Source organism: Spodoptera frugiperda, chromosome 1, assembly GCF_023101765.2.
Source record: "Spodoptera frugiperda isolate SF20-4 chromosome 1, AGI-APGP_CSIRO_Sfru_2.0, whole genome shotgun sequence".
In the NCBI taxonomy this organism is placed as follows: Eukaryota; Metazoa; Arthropoda; class Insecta; order Lepidoptera; family Noctuidae; genus Spodoptera; species Spodoptera frugiperda.
In genome coordinates, this window is record NC_064212.1 from 6,818,301 (window position 1) to 6,841,390 (window position 23,090).

General features: G+C 35.6%; 1 protein-coding gene and 1 non-coding gene across 3 annotated transcripts; both read left to right on the plus strand.

Annotated features, from left to right (window-relative positions):
- The first annotated feature begins 19 nt into the window (after positions 1–19).
- On the plus strand, positions 20–23,090 carry LOC118273440 (chromodomain-helicase-DNA-binding protein 7). 2 transcript variants are annotated; one of them, XM_050697414.1, is made up of 16 exons: positions 20–260; positions 3,629–3,838; positions 3,909–4,186; positions 4,386–4,507; positions 5,083–5,184; positions 5,564–11,423; positions 11,564–11,738; positions 12,323–12,410; positions 12,964–13,259; positions 13,407–13,496; positions 13,706–13,903; positions 15,030–15,276; positions 16,142–16,476; positions 17,231–17,377; positions 18,229–18,997; positions 19,926–23,090. In XM_050697414.1, the coding sequence occupies exons 2-16, from the start codon at positions 3,702–3,704 to the stop codon at positions 22,311–22,313; spliced, it is 11,232 nt and encodes a 3,743-aa protein (XP_050553371.1). In that variant the 5' UTR covers positions 20–260; positions 3,629–3,701; the 3' UTR covers positions 22,314–23,090. The 2 variants fall into 2 exon arrangements, with proteins under 2 accessions (XP_050553371.1, XP_050553375.1); XM_050697418.1 differs by having other exon boundaries at positions 16,145–16,476.
- Positions 12,824–12,916, plus strand: LOC118273761 (small nucleolar RNA U6-53/MBII-28). Its single transcript, XR_004783433.1, has one exon. It is a non-coding gene; the product is annotated as a small nucleolar RNA U6-53/MBII-28 (small nucleolar RNA).

Here is a 23,090-nt window from a genome sequence, read left to right on the forward strand (position 1 = left end):
ATCGAAAGCGCACATGTAAAAAAACTCATTTGGGAAACAAAATGGACGGTGTCTAAATGGCGTTTGTCGTATTTGTTAGTGATGTGAGTTATTATGCTTAGTTGGGCATTTAATCACAATAATACGGAGGAAATACGGTGAAAGTCAACTTTACCGTTATATTATACTTCAAACGGTGATCTTTCATTGAAAATTTTATGGACCTATATTTTTGGAGTATGGTATCCATTTTGTGATCAACTTGTTGTGTGGCGTTTATAGTAAGTATTGTCTACATTATTTCTCTTAGTATTATTCTGATTTATTCATTATGTTTAAGATAAAATCAATCCTGTTTGTTTGGGGTAACACGTTCTATGTAGGGAAGCGGATACCGATAATACATTACAGCTATTGTAACTACATAACAATCTATCGTACCTAGGTGTTTTAGGTGTAAGTAGTAAGTAGGTTTATATAAAATGATGGTGTCTTCTCAGTGTCGTTCTAGATAACATATATAAATTATGCTTTTAGATAAGTATGGTTATTACAAATTAGTATTCATTGTAATCCCCGTGCACAAATTTACGTCTTATATACCTATATGTAAATATATAAATATAAAAATTTAAATGTCTTTTGTAATGATAGATTTGATTTTGATTCAATTATAGTCATGACTATTATATAGAATTACAGTTTGACTTTTAGTCAAGCAGGAGATGATTATACATTATAATTATAATTAATACGAATAAAGATTTTAAAGTTATTTTTATTGACTTTAATCACACAAATGTTAAGTTTTTGAAAAGATGTTCCTCATAATAATGTATTTTAACTAATACATTATGTACATGCTATTGGAGAAACCTGTGTTCGGATGGATAGATAGGAATGGGCTCATGATAATAATGAAAACTTCATTAGGCTTTCTTTGAATCAGGTGAACCTGATTCATTGATGGCATTAATGTCATTTGAGATTTCATACTTACATCATAGAAATACATAATTTCTCTGTTTTTTATTAAATTTCATTTCATTTAATCAATATACAACTAATCATCTGCCTGAATGGTATAATACAAAAATAAAGGACAAAGGATAATGTTGGCCCCAACCCGCAATAGGAATAATATACCCTCTATGAATAGGTTTATTATGCAGAATAAAACTTATTATTACAACTAAGGTCATAAGTCAATGGTCTTGGAGTTGTAGTCCCTAGAATGTTGCTAAGAAAGTGTTCCTGAACCCAGGAAATAATTTAATTATAAGATGAACATTTCAAATGTATTTGTTGACAGCCCTACTTCTTCTGCTAGTATCTATTAGAAAGGCAGTTCAATAATAAATTGCCCCCCAATCAAAAATTAACTTTGGCAAACATAGCTTAATATTGTGAGTGATTTTATTAGCAATGAACTTCCCAGCCTATGATTGTAATATTAGGTAGAGGGAACATCTTTAAAGATATTAATTATAAAAATCTACAATATCCTTAAAGAAAATATCTTAGACTGAAATGACTTTAGGATGTGTTGTACACCCAAAAGTTTTGACACATAACAACAGGTATATTAGTAACTATCATTATATTTAAAAAGCCCTATCCAACAGTATATCACATGTTGCTTTTAAGAGTTGGCCCCAGACTCCATAAAATAGATACACACTGGCCTTTAAAAAAAAAAAACATTTATAACTGCCTAAATAGAAATATACCGAAAACATTTACCTAATATCATTCTAAAATAATTTTTAAATATAATAATACCCAAAAAAATATAACATAAAATGTAATATAACCTTAGTATTTTAATTAATATGTTTATAAAAATACAAATAGTTTAACCAAATAATCAAAATAAACAGTTCAGTGGAGATCAATAGATTATACTTCAGGCTTCTATTTGTCTTAGTGTGGTATTTTATAGTCTACATATAGGGTGTCTCGTAATTAGTGAAGTATATTTAAACATGTGATTGTACTCTTGATTACAAACAAATTTAAAAAAGATACTTTGTATACTCATTAGTTTAATTTTTGTCCATATTTCTTATCTTTTCAATAATGTAAGAATTATTAGTTTATGTTTTGATGTTTTCCTTCACCATATGTTAATGATTTCTAAAGAAACTTGGAAAGTATTTATAAATTAAAAAAATGCACATGGTGCAGTATTAACCCGCACCCTCTTGTTGGGTAGCAGCACCGAACCCTCATATTCATAGCTTTTCTATTTTAAAAACAAGAGTTATAATACAATCTATATCAAAATATAAGGTTATTTATTTTAAGTTGTCATACTTTTGTTCTCTGATAGAAAACCTAAACAAATATTTTAAATTATACTTTTTATAGTATATACAATTTGAACCCAAGCATACTGAAACCTTCTCTGTGAGGCTTTTGGTCACAGTGGCCACTTATGTGCTGTTGATTGTGATTATTAACATTATTAATTAATGTGTAAATATTGTCCTATCAGCCACCTAGTGGCCAATATAAGAAAAGTAGAAAATATATATATTTTTTTTAATTTATTGTACATGATTGTAAAATTTTTAAAGTGTGTATATTGTTAGTTGATATAAATAAAAAAATGATAATATATTGTGGAACTGATGCACAAAAATATTTCGTACAATTATTTTTTAATAATATTTGACTGATTTGTATTGTTTTGTTATTTTTCTTATGATTAAATCTATGATAGAATTACTTCTGGAATGACTTTCGTATGTTTTTCGAGTTTGAAGAGTAGAAAACCATTGTCCAGTATGAAGATTGCTGTGTAACTGAACGGGAGAAGTTGTACCGCTATATGTTTTTAATAAGGTCATAAGCGTATAGCTTTTCCCCTTGGTTATGCAAGCCAGTATCATCGCAAGGAAGATATGAAGAAAGAAAATCTTGAAGATACATATATAATTTTGGTGAAATTAAACCTGGGTGACAAACAATGTGTACTTATGAAAAGTAAAAGAAGAGTTACAAATATTTAAAACAATATTCATGTTTCAACAGCATTTAAATACTACATTTAAACATACTAATTGATTAGAAATTGCCTTGTATAACTGAGTAAAATGGCTATTTAGAATAGTGTCAAAACACTGGTCTAGTCTAAGAGGAACAATATTCATGTGTAAGTTACAATAATATTATGTTGTTCCTTTATGGTAAATAAATTTTTAACTTCTTTCATTACACAAATACTTCCATCGAATTGTCTTTTTAATCACATTCTTTTAATTTTTATGGTGTACTGTAACAGTGTATGTGTATAAATTTTTACTAATAACAATAGGTCTATCATAACACTTAGTAAGTTATTAAGCTTGCTCAAAAATCTGAGTACTTCCAGATATTTATTCATTCACACAGAATTAGAAGTACAGATAATAGATAGAAGTTATATTATTATTATACCAACTCCTGCGTCCCTGTGAGTTAAAAAGTAGCCTATGTGTTCCAGACTATAATATAGGTGTTTCAAATTTCATTTTAATTCCATCTACTGTTTTGACGTGCGTGATTGAGTAACAAACGTACAGACAAAGTTGTGAAGTTTCGCATTTATAATATAAGTAAGATTTGAGTGCTATTCACAAATAAATCGAATTCTTTTTATTTTCAGGATAAAATGGATGTACCCAATGTTAATTGGATACTTGAAGGTAAAAAAACTATAATTCACTCTTAAAAGAGTGATGGACTCATATAACTTATTTGATGATGGAAGCGGTATGTTGGAAGGTCTCACTGATCTTGGTGGATCAGACAGCTTTGCTGGTGGAGCGTCGGCTGGGGTAACTGGAGGTGAAAACAAAGACACACCTGATAACAGGTAAGGAAATAATAAGAAGTCTTTATTATTATCATTTGTTATATTACTAATATTCACTGTGAAATTTTAGTTACAGGCAACCATATAATCAAAATCCTGTACCGCAAGAACCATCAATTCAGAAGCTGGCTTCGTTTGGAGGACCTCCTGCGGGCAGTGCTCAACCAGTACCTAATCCTGGTACAGGGCCCCCTGCGCCGGATTACCATGAATATGGGAGCTACCCACCACGTCCTCGTTTGCCTCAACCACCGCATGGCCCATTGCATCCATCACACCATGTACATCCCACTCATTCATATCCAGGATATCACCCGGACCCAATGTATGCCATGCCTGAACAGCCAGGTAAATCAATCATACATATTATTATTTTTGTGTAATAATAAAATTGTGTATTTTTATTACTATATTGTGTTCCAAGCATTTTTAACAATGTAATAAATAGGTAAAATGAGCTTTTGCTATTCAAACATTGCCAAAAAGATTTTGAATTCCTTAAGCGATTGTGATCTATGTATTATAAATTAGATTGTACAAATTTTAGGTATTGGAGAAATGGGTGTATGGTCTGGTCCTCCTGGTCCTAACAGATATTCTCCTATCACTCCAGGCTACAGACACAGCTATGAACACCAACAAAAAATGCATCAATACCCTTCTCAACAGGTAGGTCAGTTTTTATATCTGGTGTAGCTATAATGAGAGACATCTTAGGTAAAGTATCTGTCCACATTTTTAATGCACCCTAATTTTTATCTAAACTTATTACTGTTTTTTTTTTTTTTATAAAATTCATTGTATTTTTTGGATTTATTTTAAATATGGAATTAAAGTGATAGGTAATACATACTTATTAATTCTATATTTAATAAATGTTCCGGAGATGAACACATTTAAAGAAACAAAATGTTGTATACATATATAATTATAAATAAGAATTAATTAACACTGTAATTCCATATATAAATAAAAATTCACACAATATAATTTTTCCTGAATAAATAAATATACATCAGACATGATGTTTATATGTAAAAAATACTAAATGTAAACAATTATGGACCCATTTAAATTAATTACAAACTTAAAAAAAGAATCAACAGCCACCAGCAGATCTAATCTTGTGGCTAGTGACTGTATGTAATATTCCAGAATTGACTCAGGCATAGAATGTAGATGATTAATGCAATTTAAATTAAAATAAGATATAACATTCAACATTACATTTTTTTTTTCACCAGGGTGGCGGTATAGGAAGTCTGCAAGCTCAAAATGGATCATACATACCCAGACAACCCCATTTTCCACAACCAACATCACAACAAATATATGGACAGCAGCAGGTAATATCAACTCCATAAAGTGTGTTATGCTATATTTTAGTTCGGAATTAATTAATGAGATTGGTTTGAATATTTTTAATATACACAAATTTAGAAGTATTAATTCTTATTAGCTTAAGTTACTCAAAACGAAAGCCTCAGTAAATAAACTTTAACCGATTAACAACAAAATCCGAGAAAAGCCCGTTTCGAACAGGTTACGATCGTAAACAGTCAAATGATCACAGCAGTATTAATTATGAATAAAACATTGTCAAGGAGCTTTTTTCTTCGTCCTACAGTTGGAGGCAGAAGCTATTTATTTACGTATTGTTCTCAATAATATACTATAGTTGTATTAATAAAACCAGTTTTCTAATATTTTCTTTGTTTTTTCCAGAACTATCCAAATTACACGCAGATGCATCCACCAGCTGCATCTAGAATTAGTCAGCATCCTACTTATCACCAACAAATGGATGTAAATCCTCATCAGTATGGGATACCACATGGCCAGCAAAGCCATGGGCCAATCCCACCGCACCAATCTCATCAGAGTATGGGAGGCCACTCTGGTGGCATGACACCAGGGATTCAAAACCATCCAAATGTGCATCTTCATCATCCTGGAGCACCGCCGCTACATCATGTACCTCGCCAGTCACCAGTGCCACCGTCTTCTGTAGCGCCTTCCCATTCTTCCGTACCGACGCAAATGCCTTACGCGTCGCCTCATCACTCAATGACTTATCAATCTCATCAAATACAGCATCCCTTAGATGTAAATGTTTCAAATCAGTATGGTAATGTTAAACCTGCAGGGATAGAAACTGGAAGCCCACAGTATCGCCCACCGTTCCCTCAGCTATCTCCTCAAATGTCGCCTAGATCTCAAATATCACCCCGACAGCAATCTCAATCCCAATTGTCACCTCGACCTGTAATGTCGCCAGTAAAGGGTCCTAGTGCTTCACCACATGGTGCTCGCAATATGGTTCCCTCGCCAGTATCTACAGGTACACCGTCTACACCTGGATCTTCCTTCCCTTCACAAAATACACTGCAAGCATTAGAGCAAATGGTTTTACCAACTGGAACTGATTATCCATACCAACGTAATCCATCATCTCCAGCAGTTACACACGTTGCTTCTTCGCCATCACAGTGGAACCAAAACAAAATTCCTCCTACGAGTAGTTTGGCGCAAATTGATAATAGTGAACAATCTACCAAGTCGTCTGAACCTTCAACTATGACACCAGTACTAAAATCTGATTTGAGCAAAAGTGTACCACTAGGTAATTCAAGTACCGAATTGAAATCTACTGAGAAACCAGAAGCGGAAAGTGTACGGCCAGGCGAAAACATTCCTGCGTCTCGAACTTTTCTACCCCCCATTAAAGAAAATGTTCCTGTTGCTTCAACAAGTAACAGTACATTAACTACCAGTAACAATTCATCTGTTGCTGGAGAAACTACAGAAATTCTAGAAAAACATTTACCTCATACCGAAGGTAAAATAGATGCTACTGCATCTAGAGAAGACGAAAATATTGACACAAATTTACAAAAAATATATAGCAACGATCAAAAATTGGAGTCTAAGCCGAAAATAGAGGAAAATCCTAATACTTCAGAAATTAAAGTTTCACCTCACTCAACGGCCCTGCCTCTACCTTCAATGACAAACACAAATTCTACTGTTAGTGATATTTCACAAATGAGAACATCTCAAACAGTGCAATTAGCATCTATGACTAACACCAACGCTGCTAGTCAGTATGAGAATATGAATGTTAGTAGGAATTCAGGATTTCCGACAAATAACATTCAAAATATTTCAGCAAATATTCCTAATGCGACACAAGGACTATCAACAAATATAACAACCAGCATTTCTTCTGCTCACACCAGTGCTACACATAATGTCTCTTCTACCTTTCAAAGCGTTCCCACCACTCATGTGACGCAAGCAGTACCTAATGCGCAAATGAATTTACCAGCAATGCCACATGCAAATTTATCTAACACTGTCACTTCCAGTGTACCGGTTCATAATCAGCAAAGTAATTTAACACTGATCCCTCCACTACCAGGAAATATTCCGCCAAATATTTCTAATGTACCCAATAATATGCCACCAATGGGACAGTCCAATGTGCAAACTAATATTCCTAATGTTTCTGTCGGATTACCAATGAACGTTTCTAATATGCATGCACCACCAATACAACCAAATCAACCTCCGATTATATCAAATATGCCTCACAATATTAATCAAAGTATGTTGATGATGGGTCCAAATTCAATGTCCCACCCTAATATGCCCAACATATATCCAGCAACACATCAACAAGAGCGAATATCATTACAACAACAAATACAAGACATTTACTGTTTGCCACCTTCTAATGAAAATCAAGAGAAAGTAAGATGCCTTCAAGAAAGACTAGCTGTAATCCAGCAGCATGAATCCAACGATAAATGTAATGGGGGACCGAATTGTACATTACAAAACCCTGTATATGGAACAAAAATGGTAGAAAGTCCTCAAGTAACAAGTACCACGGGTCGTGGACGTGGCAAAGGGCCAGCCAAACCCAGAAAGCCCAGGGCAAAGAAAGAGAAGTTTGTGGCCACGGTACAACCGTTGGATCAGCTACCTGTGTCTGAGGATTGTGTAACGGCTGGAACCGGTTTACAAAATACTTCAGAACTTGACTTAGAGTTGAATGAGGATATAACTAACTTAGACAGCAGCGCTATTTCAATCGATGAACTAAATGGTGGTAAAGTACGAAAACAAAGAGGTCCTAGGAAAAATAAGGAACGCAAACCTCGAACTCCTAAAGAACCCAAAGTTAAAGAGTTAGGTGATAAACCAGTTAAGGAACGAAAAAAACGAGAACCAAAAGATCCAAATGCTCCTAAAAAGAAAAGGAATTTGAAAAAAGATGCTATGGAAATACAGGCAGACACGACCACCAATTATGAGATACTAGAAACTGACAAAGATAATACAAACGAAACCATGAGTCAAACTATAGCTAATATTGAAACACCCAATGTTTCAAAAAATATTTCTGAACTTTCATTGGACGAGTCAAACGTTACTGATTTTGATGATATCCCTGTATCCAAAATAGCTATAAAAGATTTGTTAGAAGAAGCTGAAGCTAAACGAGAGCAAGACGATGACATGGATTCAATAACACAGAAAAGGAAGTCGAAAAAACGGGCATCAGCTGGTGGAAGTTGCAAAAAGTTGACCCTTAGAAGATCTTTAGGTGGAAGAAGAAAGAAACGTGGTGGTCTTATTCCTGATTCGGACGGTGAACCAGACGACATGATGTCCACGCCTCCTCCGTCTCCACCCCCAGAAGGTGATGATAGTTTAAAAAGAAGGTCTGCTAGAAATACACAACGTAAAAAATATACTGATGATGTCATGTTACGATTATCTGATGATGAATTTACTATGGCCGCTCCCAAACTCGAGAAAGAAAGTAAGTCTGAAGATATAGATACCAAAGATATTAGCAGACCTGAGGGTGTACCTAAACCTAACTATATTTATGTGAATACTACTGAAGAAGATGCAATGATTGTCCAACACGTATTGGCATGTCGCATGGGGAAGCGAGAATTTAAAGTAGAACCCACGACGAGTGAAAGTATACCAAAATTAGAAGATGGTAATGAACCAACAGCTAAAGATTCTAATGATGAAACCCAACCAACGGTTTCTGTTCAAGATAATAAAGATGATGAAGATGATGTTAAACCTACGACAAGCAATGCGATTAGCAAAGAAATCGAAGAAAATATTAGCGAACAACAAATGCCCTCCCAAGAAGGTTCTTCTAAAGAGGAAGTGAATGCGGATGTCAATAAAGATAACAATAAAGATAACCAAGAAATTAAAAATGTAAAACCGGTTATGGTGGATGTCGAAGAATATTTTGTGAAATACAGAAACTTTTCATATTTACATTGTGAATGGAAGACTGAAGAAGAACTGTATAAGGGCGATAAAAGAATATTTTCAAAAATTAAAAGATTCAAGCAAAAACAAGCACAGCAGATGAATATTTTTGAACTGTTGGATGAAGAACCTTTTAATCCTGATTATGTTGAAGTCGAAAGAATTTTAGATATGTCAGAGAATCAAGACCCCGCAAATAATACAGTTGTAAAGCATTATTTAGTAAAATGGAAAAGTCTGCAATATGAAGACAGTACATGGGAATTGGAAGAAGATATTGATGTCGATAAAATAAGGCAGTTTAAGGTCTTTAGTGAAATACCAACAAAAGACAAATGGAAATTCAAGAAGCGACCATCTGCAGATCAATGGGTGCAGTTAAAGGAATCTCCTTTGTACAAAGGTGGAAACACATTAAGGCCTTATCAACTTGAAGGTCTTAACTGGCTATTATTTTCTTGGCATAATAATCGCAATTGCATATTAGCTGATGAAATGGGTTTAGGAAAAACGATACAAAGTTTAACATTTGTAAATTCGGTCTGGGAGTATGGTATCAGGGGACCTTTCCTTATCATAGCTCCTCTATCTACTATACCAAATTGGCAAAGAGAATTTGAAGGTTGGACCGAAATGAATGTTGTTGTGTATCATGGTTCACAACAGAGTAAGAGTATGCTACAAGAATATGAATTTTACTATAAAAATGAACAAGGAGAGCCAATTAAGGAAATAACGAAATTTAATGTGCTCATAACAACATTTGAAATTATTGTTACCGACTTTCAAGAATTAAAATCGTTTAACTGGAGAATATGCGTAATTGATGAAGCTCATAGACTGAAAAATCGCAATTGTAAGTTATTAGAAGGACTGCGACAGCTTCACTTAGAACACAGGGTGTTGTTATCGGGTACCCCCTTGCAGAACAATGTGAATGAACTGTTTTCCCTGTTGAATTTCCTCGAGCCTTCGCAATTTTCTAGTAGTGATGCATTCTTAAATGAATTTGGCCAACTTAAAACAGAATCTGAAGTATTGAAATTGCAGGCTCTATTAAAACCTATGATGTTAAGAAGGTTGAAAGAAGATGTGGAAAAAACATTGGCTCCAAAAGAAGAAACGATAATTGAAGTGGAGTTAACGAACATACAGAAAAAATATTATAGAGCAATACTTGAGAGAAATTTCAGTTTTCTGCAAAAAGGGACGGCGTCGGCTGCGAACATACCCAATTTAATGAATACCATGATGGAACTGAGAAAATGTTGTATACATCCTTATTTATTAAATGGAGCAGAAGACCAAATACAATTTGATTATAAGCAAGCCAATGGAGAAGATAAACAAGCATATTACAAGGCACTCATCGATTCATCTGGTAAAATGGTACTGGTTGATAAATTACTGCCCAAATTAAAAGCAGGTGGTCATAGAGTTTTGATATTTAGTCAAATGGTTAGATGCTTGGACATTTTGGAAGATTATCTTGTATTTAGAAAATATCCATACGAAAGAATTGATGGAAGAATAAGAGGGAATTTGAGACAAGAAGCTATTGATAGATTTTCTAAACCAGATTCAGATAGGTTTGTATTTTTACTTTGCACAAAAGCAGGTGGTTTGGGAATTAATCTGACGGCTGCCGACACGGTTATAATTTATGATAGTGATTGGAATCCACAGAATGATTTACAAGCACAAGCAAGATGCCATCGTATTGGTCAACAAAAAATGGTAAAAATATATAGACTGATATGCCGTAATACTTATGAAAGAGAAATGTTTGATAAAGCATCTTTAAAACTTGGTTTGGACAAAGCAATATTGCAAAGTATGAATACAACCCAAGGAAAAGAAGCTGGTATTAAACAATTGTCAAAGAAAGAAATCGAAGACTTACTTAAAAAGGGTGCTTATGGAGCCGTAATGGATGAAGATAATGCTGGTGACAAATTTTGTGAAGAAGATATTGAAATGATATTAGCTCGGAGAACCCAAGTTATTCAAATGGAATCAGAAAAAGGATCAACATTTTCTAAAGCCAGTTTTGCTGCAGCAGACCAAAGATCAGATATTGACATAAGAGATCCTGATTTTTGGAATAAATGGGCCAAAAAGGCAGAAATTGATACCACAGAGAAAAAGGAAGATGAAGATTTGATTGTTACAGAACCAAGAAAACGAACAGTTATTAAAAGGTATGGGCACGACGATGGTCCTATGGAAATGTCCGATATGGAAGTTACACCTGATTCTGATGAGGATGAAGAGGGTAAGAAGTTTGTTATTGTTTTACTTTTTACTTTCATCATTATTAAATTATGATTTAAATGTATTTTTTAATGAGCTTTAGGATTATGGTCAGAAAAAAATCTATTGCTATTAATAATCAAAGTAATCAATTCGTTTCAGGAATAAGTTTAAGAAGTAAAAGAAAGAAAGAAAAGCTTGGCAAAAAGGGCCGCAGATATGCTAGTGATGATTACATTCCAAGACATGAAGGTGTTCCTGTGGATGAAGAGGTTGTATATGGATCTTGGACAAGATCTGAATGCTTTAAAATTGAAAGAGGTCTACTAACTTTTGGGTAAGTTTTTATATAAAACCATTTATGTTGGAACATTTTAGTTAGTTTTATATAAACAGATTTATATGAAATATTGTACTCTCTAATACTTGGAGCTGTTAGCGTCCTCCGCCCGCTACATAGCTCTGGAGTCAGAAAGTACAGAATGTAAACATTGCTAAAAATAACTTGACTCATAAATATTGTTATATACCCTGTTAAATTTTGTGCGAAAGTCTAAAGATCAGAAAAGAGAAGAAAGGATTTTATTGTTTTAAAGAAAATAATCCTAATACAACATTATAGAGTTCCCCAGGTCCGCCAGACCTTACTTATTTTTGAAGTAAAAGTGAAGTAACGAATTTTACAGTTCAGATTTTAAAAATATAGATATTCATTTCAGATGGTTTTAAATAAATATTCGGAATAATAAAATAAATTGTCAAGTAACTCAATAATTTATTGTTGAAATTAATAACTTTTTTGTTACCAATAAAAGTTGGTAAATCTCAGGTTTTAATGGAAAATCTTAGAATTGATCGTAGTTCGTGCTTTTACAGTAACATACGCTCTCTTAAACATACTTAATTTTAATTTTATTGTAGATGGGCGAGGTGGGAAGAAATAGTAGAGAAAAATCAATTCCGAAAGGGATGGTCAATTCCTGTTATTGAAGACTGCGCACGGATAATAGTAAGTGTCTTGTATTTATTTAAATTGAATAAAACTACTACATTCATTATTATTGGCTGGTGCCTAAATTAAAAATGGTAAGTATAAGATAATTTTAACTTTTTGCCCAACAATTAAAATTCCTCTTTGTATATGCTTCATAGGTACAGGATTGTATCGACTTATCTGAAAATTACACGTTCTTAATGATCAATAAATCATAATATAATTTTTCCATCGACGTCTTAGCATAGACACCATTTAACACGTAACGATTTACTCACGTAAATTAAGCCTATTCTGCTGCGTGACGTCGCCGCATCTGCGCACTTTGCTCATTATGAAGAGTCTCTCTGTGACTTGAAACTAGTAGAGCTTTTCTCAATTAATTTGCACAAGTAAACTGTGATTTTTTAGTCAACTTATTTATTGTTTTTAAATGATGATTTGCCATGCTAATACCGAGAAAGTTTAAGACTTTCACTGAGTTTAAATATATTCCTGACCATTTCACACAATTGATGTGAATCTAAATATTGAAATTGATTGTAATAAAAGGTGGTTTCTTTAACAGGTTTTGTATTGTTTACGACATTACAAAGGAGATGAGAAAATTAGGAATTTCATATGGGATCTAATTGAACCTTGTGAAAATGGAGAAGTAACAATCTCTAGGAATCACAGTGGGCTGCATAATCCAGTACCCCGTGGAAGAAATGCAAAAAAGAAAAATAGACCGAAGGATTTGCCTAAATCTAATGATCTCCAAAAATGGGAGGATTCAAATCATTGGAGTTCAACTGAAAAATATGACTGTGAATTGTATCTAGAAAACAGCTACAAAAAGCATTTATTTAGACATGCTAACAAGTAAGTTTACAGTTTCTGTATTTATTAAATAAAATGTAACATTTTAGAGAGTTGGGTAACTCAAGTGCTTTCTTATAAAGATGCTACTGCATGTATGATTTAACAAGAGGCAATATTTCTTTTTAACTTATGAAAATATTTTTTCAGGGTATTGCTACGAGTGCGCATGATGTATTACATCAAGCATGAAGTTATTGGTGACTACGCCACCCAAATTGAGAGTGGAATTCATGCCAGGTACAAAAAGACACATATTAAGTTATCTACTTATAATGCATTATTATTTGCTGACTTAATATCGCTGATACATTTTCTCTTCGCCTCCTTGGTGCTTTTGTTATCTATCTCGATTTTAACCACGTCATCTTTTAGAGTATAGTGGTGTTAAACACATAGTTGATGAGTAAAAATGCTGCTAAATTCAACCTTTCTTTCTTCTGATACAGTTCCTTAGGTATGCGGGTACCTCGGGGTGTGGATAGTACACCACCACGGCTATGGTGGGACAGTGAATGTGACGTCTCGTTACTTGTCGGAACATACGTCCATGGTTACGAAAATTATTTGGCTATGCGATCCGACCCACAGCTTTGCTTTGTGGACAAACTAGGTCCACCTGATGATGCTGAATGTACAGATATCAAGTGAGTATTTTTTTTTTAACTATAATTATTGCACGAGCGTGTTGTACTGTCACCTTATTACTGCCCTAATGCTTTATTCTCCCACTCTACCATATAACAATATCAGATTATATCTCCATTCTCCACACTACATGTAATTGACAGATACGTCTGTGGTGTGGGAGGGCCATTCTTCGGCATGAATGGGCCGGCTCGACCGGAGCGATACCACGGCCTTACAGAAAACCGGCCTGAAACAAAGCTTACATTGTATTTCGTTGTGTGAGTGAGGTTACCGGAGACCCAATTACAATTCCCCCTTTCCTAATCTTCCGAACCCCGATTCCTCAACAATCCCTAATTTCCTAACCCCCAAAAGGCCGGTAACGCACTTGTAGCGGCTCTGGGTTTCGGTGTGTGTGTGCTTGTAGTGTAGGGCCGTGTCAGTTTAGCTCTTGGGTTTCAATCTGTACCGACAATGGGTTGCCGTGTTGGGGTGTATAACTGTCCGTAAAACCTCTCGAGCTCTCCGAGGATCTCCAACTCCGACGAGTTAATGCTCTGCCATTCTCTGTCTTCAGCCTCGTCCTTTGGCTTTGCCCAAGAGACGAATTCCTGGCGAATACTTTTGAGTCCTTGTTTCGCTCGATAGATCTTGGACTTTTGCGGCGTTATAGGCACGGAGGTCGCGTCGCATGGAGTTTGATATTAGTCTATTGAGCAAACATATCGACTGAAGACCCCAGCCTCAGCTCGTTACGGTCCTTAAGAATCTTTAAGGTTCCGTCGGAGAGCTTTTAAGGTTGGTTTCGACCAGGGGCCTTGAATAATTCCAACCCCACTTCTAGGACAGTTTCCATTAAGCCATTATTTATCGTCCACGTTTTCGCAATCGGTTAGACCCTGGAAGCGAATTTGCAGTTGGAATTGCTCGGGATTTTTCATCTGGGTACGACCAGGGCAATATTTTTTTAGGTATGGTCATTTATTGCCGAATTGTGTTTTTAATGACAGACTCATTAATACATTGAACGCGGTGGTGGTTACCGGTGACCGGCGTTAGCAGAGGATTTGCCTTTAATAGTTTTCTATTGACAGTCATGACTTAAAAATGAGTGGCTAATAAAGTATATAATTTCTGCAATAGGAGTGAAGAGAGAAAGGTGAGGGGCAGTGTGGTAGGTGATGAAGACTGTACAGATGACGTATCAAGTGGAGCAGGCGCGACCTCGCCAGCAGCTTCTCCTCGGCCTGACGATGACAGCACCCAAAGTAGCAGTGGTGGGCATCTGTGGCCATCCATGCAAGACCTCAATACAAGACTCCGGAGGCTAATTACTGCATATCAAAGAAATTACAAACGTGAAGAGTTGAAAATGCAACAGAGAGCTAAGGTGCGTAATATAAACAGGATAATTGCTTCTTCGACGTATTTCTCGGGAGGTGATAATACAACTATAGCCAACTCAGACGTTTGACAGTCTATGTACTACTGTAACATATTATGAACGTCCTAGAACGTCTTTGTAAAAAATTAGAAAACCGTATTCATAATATTAATTATGCATCAAATTTATCTGTATATTATAGAAATGCATTTAAGCAGACGAATTAATCAAAGAATAATATAATAAGTAGCCTCCATTATACTTTCAGGTTGGTTACATAGTGATGCTACGTGTCAGCTGACCGTTTTCAGATCTATCGTAAATAATATTCTTAAAAATCGGTTATTTTAATAGATTTTGTATACTTGTATTATGAAATATTTAAAGTTAAAACATCAAAATCTAGTAAAAAAGAGTAAAGAGTTTTTGCAGTTTGGTATTTATTGACCAAAAATTTTGAATATCTCAGAAACCTAGCCACTTAGGGTCTAGAGATGTCAGGCTTAACTTTGTAGAAAATTAGTTGTATTATCATCTCCCGAGAGGAAAACATCGAGTTACACGTCACCTGTATAATATATACATCACAAATTGTGATTTATTTCTCTCATTAGTAACAAACACATTAACACAATAATACGTCAGTTTTTGTTTCGCCCTAATATGCTGCAGGCTGTTAGCCCGTTCAGTTATGGTTTTGACCAATATCTTAATTGAAACCATTTAATTATAGTCTATTTTGCTAACCATTTCTGATTGGTATATCTCTGGGTTTTAAATCATCATCTTTTTGTTCATGGTAGTTTTGACTGTAGTATGTAGTCAAAAAAAGCTTGAAATGATATGATTATTAAGTAAGAATTTCGTTCAGAAGATGGAGCGACGGGAACGCATGGATCAACTGGCCAGAGATGAGGTTTCACAATGGCGGTGGACACGTGCAGATGAAGAAGCATTCCGCCGCACCGTTGCTTCATACGGAGTTGAGTTCGACCCTACCACTAAAAGTCTGCGTTGGAGTCGTTTCAGAATGCTAGCACGATTGGACACTAAAACTGATGATGCTTTAACAGATTATTTAAAAGCATTTATGGCTATGTGCAAACGCCAATGTGGACTTTCTGTTGGAGAAGCTGAGCTGCCAACTAGGGCAGATTTAAAGGCAGAACCAATAGGGGAAGAAAGAGCTATTGCTACTCTTGAAAGGTAATATTTTTATATATTCTTCTGTTAGTTGGACAAACTTAACAATTTAACAATAGAAAATATCAGACACAGTTTTATTGAACTGAGTATGGAAACAAACCGAATAATTTGTTTGTTTCCATTTCCATTCTGACTTGATATACAGAGTTACAGGTTAAGTCAACCTATATCTTTTAACACATTTTTATGGAGCTTATGTCAAAATTGTATTTCTAGTCAGTAAATCTGCAGATAAATTGATTTATTGAATTTGGCCGTAAGATAGTTATCATCATTTCTGATCTTGGACTAGGGATTTTTTGTCTATTGTTTTTGCTATTTTTGTGTAGTACATTAGTTGCTTCATTATTTTTAAGCACTATAACTGTAAGTAACTGTACCAACAGGGTCATGGGCTTGTGGACAAAACCTAGAACTGATATGGGGTTACTTATTATGAAAACTATAATTTCTGAAAGGATTTAGGTCTCTAACAGGGAAAATTGGGGTGTGCATATGGTGCCCCTGCACTACAATTTTTGTTGCGATTACAAATTAGTAAGGCGCGCACAATTTATTGATACTTGTGTTGTCCGCTGGTGTATAATCCTCCACTTTATAACCATTTGATGACGTTCACAAGGCTTCTTGATACGACTTTCTCAAGTTCTCACCTGACCCGAAGTTACTGACCAAAAATTGGTATCTGGCTTATAGCCTATAAAGGGTCACTAGTTTTGTATTACGGTTCTGTAATTTCCGATGTTGTAAACAGGATTGATCTTCTACGGGTGTTACGTGAAGAAGTAGCTCCACACCCAGCATTAGATACACGGTTGGCTTTATGTGAACGATCTCCGGATACTCCACCATGGTGGCAGCCAGCTCGACATGATAAACTATTGGTATTGGGTGTTTGCAAGTAAGTATCAAATTATGTATTTTTTTGCTCATTTCGTGACTTTGTCTAAAAAATCTTTTTATTAAAACTATTTTTAATAAGTTATAATATATAGTATAAATTCTATTCTCTTAATTTCAATTTGAATTGATTCTCCAAAATATCTCCACTGTGAGTTATGGCAGTTTGAAATTTGGATAGATTTATTCATAGAAAATACTTAACAAATAAGTTTGTTTGTTTGAACACGCTAATCTCCGAAACTAACCAGTCAGATTTGAATAATTATTTTTGGGTTGGATAGTGGATCGCCAATAGAAACCGAACAGCGGATGAAACTGCGGGAGTAGCTTATATATCGGTATCACTGAAAAATCAGTAGCGGCACACTGCCATATATGAATAACATTCACTTTAGCTGAGATATACATTCATTCAAAGTACTATGGAAAAAATAAACTTTTAACTTTTTAATTAATTTGTTAAAAATAAATTAATTGAAATAATTAATTTTATAAACTAATAAAGAAATGTTTAAATTACTTAGTTTTGTTAGGCGATTACACAATATCTAGACGTGATAGGCTTACAATTTCTTCAAAGATTATACACACCATGCATATTTCTATGAAAAAATGTATTGTTTCAGTAAGGACTCAAAAAATCAAATTTACTTGTGTTATAGTTATAGCTTTAGAATAGTCATAATGTATACACATAATATATCAGCTAGAACTAACAATGTCAATAGTTACTTTTTAAATATCAATTATTCCTTTATTCTCTCTAACACTCAATTAACATTTTTAAAGCCTTAACAACTTGAGCATATTGATCTGTATTTATTTAATGATACATCTTTCTTTTCTCAGGCATGGTTTGGGTGATACATATAGTAAGCTGTTTTGTGACCCTAAAATGCCATTCGCCGATTGCGCCAGCAAATGGTACGCGAGTCATAAAAGCGGGACGAAAAGCGACGCACAGAAGATATCTTCCGATGAAGAAGATCCCCCCGGATCAGAAGAGACCGCTGGAGAAACACGCATGTCACTGAGACGAAGTAAGAGAACGTCTAATAACTGCGACCGTATGAACGAAGACGACACGGATGCTCTTTCTGAGCTAGAGACCCTTGCCAAGCTTGGGCGCACGGACGAGACGCTTCGCCCCGACTGGTTCTCAGAGCGCGCGTTAGAGACTCGGCTGCACCACATCGCGCACGCCGTGCAGAACCGAGAGTGGCCCGTCGCCGCCAAGCCCGAGCCTGCCGACGCCAAGCACGCCACCAAGCGACACATCGCCATCGACGTGGAGACCGACCGCGCCAAGCTCCACGCGCTGCTGTCGTCGCCCGCCGCGGCGCACTCGGGCGCGGCGCCCGGCCTGGCGGGGCCCGGCCTGGGCGCGTCCGGTCTGAGCGCGTCCGATAGCGCGGCGCCACCGCCCGCACACCAGCGCCTGCCCGCGCCGGCGGCGGCCGCGGCGCCCGTGGATCTGTCGGCGCCGCTCGACCTCAGCGACGTGCATGACTTCTCCGTAGGTCGCCGCACGCCTTTATCGGACTCTGCGCCTTCTGCCGGTCCGTCTCGCAGTCGCCTCGATGATACCCTTTCCAGGCTCATGAAAAGAAAAAATGTGGTGAGTACAATGTTGGTTATTTTTGACAAACTTTTAAAACATTATTGTTTTTATCCAGACTTGTTTCTATGCTTATTATTTGTTTACAAAAATTTTAAAATTTTAAATTTTACATCAGTGGTACCCAACCGGTGGTTCATGGACCACTAGTGGGCTGCAGAAAACAAAATATGGCCCATGAAATGAAAAAAAATAATAATTGAATTCTCAAGAAATACCATGGTAAAAGCTTGACTTAAATTAAGTGATGTCAAATCAACTGATTTCTGTCAAGTCAAGTCAAAAGTTACTGTTTTTATGAATGAATGAGAAAATCTTGTGTCCGACCACAAGGAAGTAATACTTATGAATAATGGTATCTACATATCTCTAACGGAACACGCTCGGTGATATAAGAGTGGTCCTTGATCAGGAAAACGTTGGGAACCCCTGTTCTACATCTATCTCGAGCAAAGTCTAATTTTCAACTGCATGTCACGTGACTTGTTTGTAGTACTTACATTACACATAGTTTGTTTGGAAATAGGGAATGCAATCTCGATGAGATCTATTTTTAGCGAGATTAATCTCGTTCGAAAAATTTGCTTTAATAATGGTTATTTTTTTGTAATAGGCGATTAGTAATTTCTTTCAATTGTTATTTAATAGTTATGAATGTCAAAGTAAAAGTAGAAATCTACTTTCTTAATAAAAAATTATTTCAGAATTTAAATAATGTTTAAGTATTATCATTTTCTATTATTTATATCCTTCCTACTATTATTTTTCCCAATTTATTCATACATTAAGATGATTTGGTCAAAAATATCAATCTCACGAGATCCTGAAATTGGCGAGATTCTATTTTATAATCTAGAGCGACGTTACAAGTTGGTTCCAACTAGGAACAAACATATAAAATTGTCTAATAAATCAAATTATTTTCCAGCCTGCACCGGAGCAAATTGTTGGGAAAGAAAAGAAAAGGAAGAAATTGGATGAAATAGTACTGGGCCTGTCAGCAGCTAAATGTAAGAGCCCCACTTCTGCTTCAACAGACAGTCTGCGTGGACGTGGGACCACTGTGCTCCCCGACGTGACGGTTACGCCAGCCGCTCCTCCTACATCATCTGCAGCTTCTTCAGCCCAGAAACCATTTTCGGTTACAGTGACTAACGTTCCATCTCCACAAGCTTCTTCTAAAGAGTTGTCGTCATTCTTACAACAGTCTTTGGAGCAAACTAAGATTTCCAAAACTCCAGCTGTACCTCCAATGAAATCTTACTCTCATGAAGCTAAGGTAAATAAATGGTTAGCTGAGCAGGCTAGCGTTGATACGCGTCGACGTGGTGTTCCACCCCGACTTGCTCCTGAAGAACATGTGCCTGTTGTCCACCGTGTAACAGGCAAACGAATTGTCGGCCCCAAAGCTCCTCAACTCAAACATCTGGCGCAATGGATTGCTGAAAACCCCATGTACGATATAGACTCAAAGTGGACAGAAGGTATTAAAGAACATATTAAGTTACCTCAGGATGTTCGCAGTCAAAGACACTCACCGATGCAAGCTACCAGTGGAATCAATGAACGCAAAAAGGGACGGCCACCCACACTAGATTCTGCATCCCCTAATGTATTGTCTTCAAATTCACACATGAATCAAAGTTTGGCTGGTTTGAATCCTGCTATTCTGGCAAGTCTATCGAGCCTTAGTGCATTTGACCCTAAAACTTTAGCTGCAACACTTTCGAATTTAACAGGATTTGATCCAAAATTATTGAATACATTCGATCCAAAACTGCTTTCCAGTTTAGGCAGTTTTGATCCAAAGAATAATCCACTGCTAAATTCTTTCAACAGTATGCCAAACTTGTTAGGTAATATAGCCGGTGGAAATATATTTGCCAACTTAGCTGGATTAGGACTTCCTGGTTTTTCGTCTCTAGATTTAAATAATTTAACTGGATCTAGTGTTTCGAGTGACAGTAAATCAAAATCTCGAAAAACTACAGAAAGTGGAAATCCATCCAGCTCAAAATCAAGCAACTCACAGTTTCCATTTGTTTTCCCCAATCCAAATATGCTGTACCCACAACTGGGGCTGAGCGGCTTAAATCCATTTGGGATGCATTCTGGTATGTCGTCGGCGTATGATGCTTTAGGATTATTGAGTAATAATATAGCAGCTAGTTCAGGTGCATCTACATTACAAGGCCCAAGTCACTCCGCTTCACGTAGTGCCGCTAAAACGACTACACCGCGGTCATCAACTATAGTGACGAACTCTGCCACCTCTCGTCAGCAAAAAGTTTCTGACCGACAACAGTCGGGTCAACTACCGCAGATACATTTACCACCGGATCCATATCTCTTAGAATCTCTATCAAAACAATCCTTAAATTATGAATCAATAATGAGACCAGAAAAGAGGTCTCGGGACAGCGATAGTCATGAAACAATAGCTACAGATCTGTCTAAAACAGATAAGAAAAAGCTACCATATGATGCTCTAAGGTCACAAGTACCTCCAGAGTTTGCGGCTGTCCAAGAAAAGTTACTCAAGGGTGATAAAAAAGATATTGATATAAGTAAAATGCTGTTAGAGCAAATGGCATCTGGAGCTCTTAGCGCCAGTCTTGTTAGTTCTGCAGAATCTAAAAAGGCTAAAGACGATAAAGATGGGTCTGATAAATTAATAAAAAATTCTTCGGAATATGGTTCTCGAACAATAGTTTCTGAAGATGGAGCACCAGGTCAATCCTTGGCGCATAAGAGGTCTCATGAAGAAGTGAATGAACCTGAAAACTTAGCATTATCGTCAACAGAGTTAAATCCTTCGAAAAAGTTAAAAGAAAATACTAGCGAAAAAAAAGCTTTAGAGAAGCAACCGGATCACTCTACACACACTGGGGAAATGGATCTTGAAGATTTAATAGCACCTTCAACTGTAATAAAAACCGGGATGAAAACAGATTTTGACATTAATAATCAAAAAATGCCAGTCACAGAGATGACTGCGTCTTCACCGAATTTAGGAAAAGATGATAAGTCACAATCAAAACAAGCCACATCATATTCTGATGAGTCTTCGGTACTTAACCAAGAAAATACTTTGACTGAGGAAGGTACTGCTAAAATAGAAAGTGAAATGAAAGACAACTGTTCTAATGAAGATGATCCTAATATTGGAGATTTGTCCACATATGAGGGGGGACGTAGATGCAATAAAAAGAAAGGCCGTAAATCGTCGGAAGAGACACCGCCAACATGCCCACGCCGTGAATTGAGATCAAGTTCTGGACGCCAATCGACGGAGTCAATTAACACAAACCATTAATAATGAAATCTAACTAAAAACAATGCTAAAAGCATCCATCGTGATTTAGGATTTTATAAAAAGTATAGCTGTGTTTTTAAGAATGTTACCGGCAGTGGTTCTTCTTAGCAAATTATATCTATTTACGATACAAACTTGCCATTTCTAAAATCACATTGTTTTAATTGCTAAATAATCTATTTTCCATTTTTCGAATTCCACCAATTTCTATACTAGGAAAAAATAATAAGTCTAGGTTTAATATTCTTATTTAAAAATCTTTTCTAATAACAGAAGACTGGATATGCCACATTAACGGATCCACAGTTATACTCTTAACATTGACATCAGAAGCATGATACTACACGACATTACATTTATGTATTTAGAACAAATTAAATGTGACGTTAGGGTTATCCTCATTCATTATGGATAACATAAGCGTAAAGAATAATTGTGGCTTAGAATTTCATAATGTAGTTTATACGATAAACTATTGACACTTAGAGATCTCTTGCAAATACTGTAGCTCAGTTTCCTTTTGACTACTATTTGTTTTATAAGTAAGTTAGGATTGCGAGTAAATAATGAATCATTAATTAATGAGTGAAATTGTGTTAAAATTATTCCTGGTTTTTATTATTCTCATTTTTATGTAGTTATTATTGTAAGTTTTAAGTCAAACACTGAATGTGATAAAATTATTTATTACATGTATTCTTATTATTTTACACTGCTTTATTGATGAAATGTATTATATAAATATGTGACAAATCATAAATAAACATAGAACTTAAA

What these genes read in the sequence shown, in the direction of transcription:
- LOC118273440 (XM_050697414.1), top strand. Translation starts at nt 3,702, where the DNA reads ATGGACTCATATAACTTATTTGATGATGGAAGCGGTATGTTGGAAGGT. An exon ending in AAGACTGCGCACGGATAATA is followed by an intron (nt 12,411 to 12,963) that starts GTAAGTGTCTTG and finishes TTTCTTTAACAG; the next exon opens with GTTTTGTATTGTTTACGACA. An exon ending in TTGGTATTGGGTGTTTGCAA is followed by an intron (nt 17,378 to 18,228) that starts GTAAGTATCAAA and finishes TTCTTTTCTCAG; the next exon opens with GCATGGTTTGGGTGATACAT.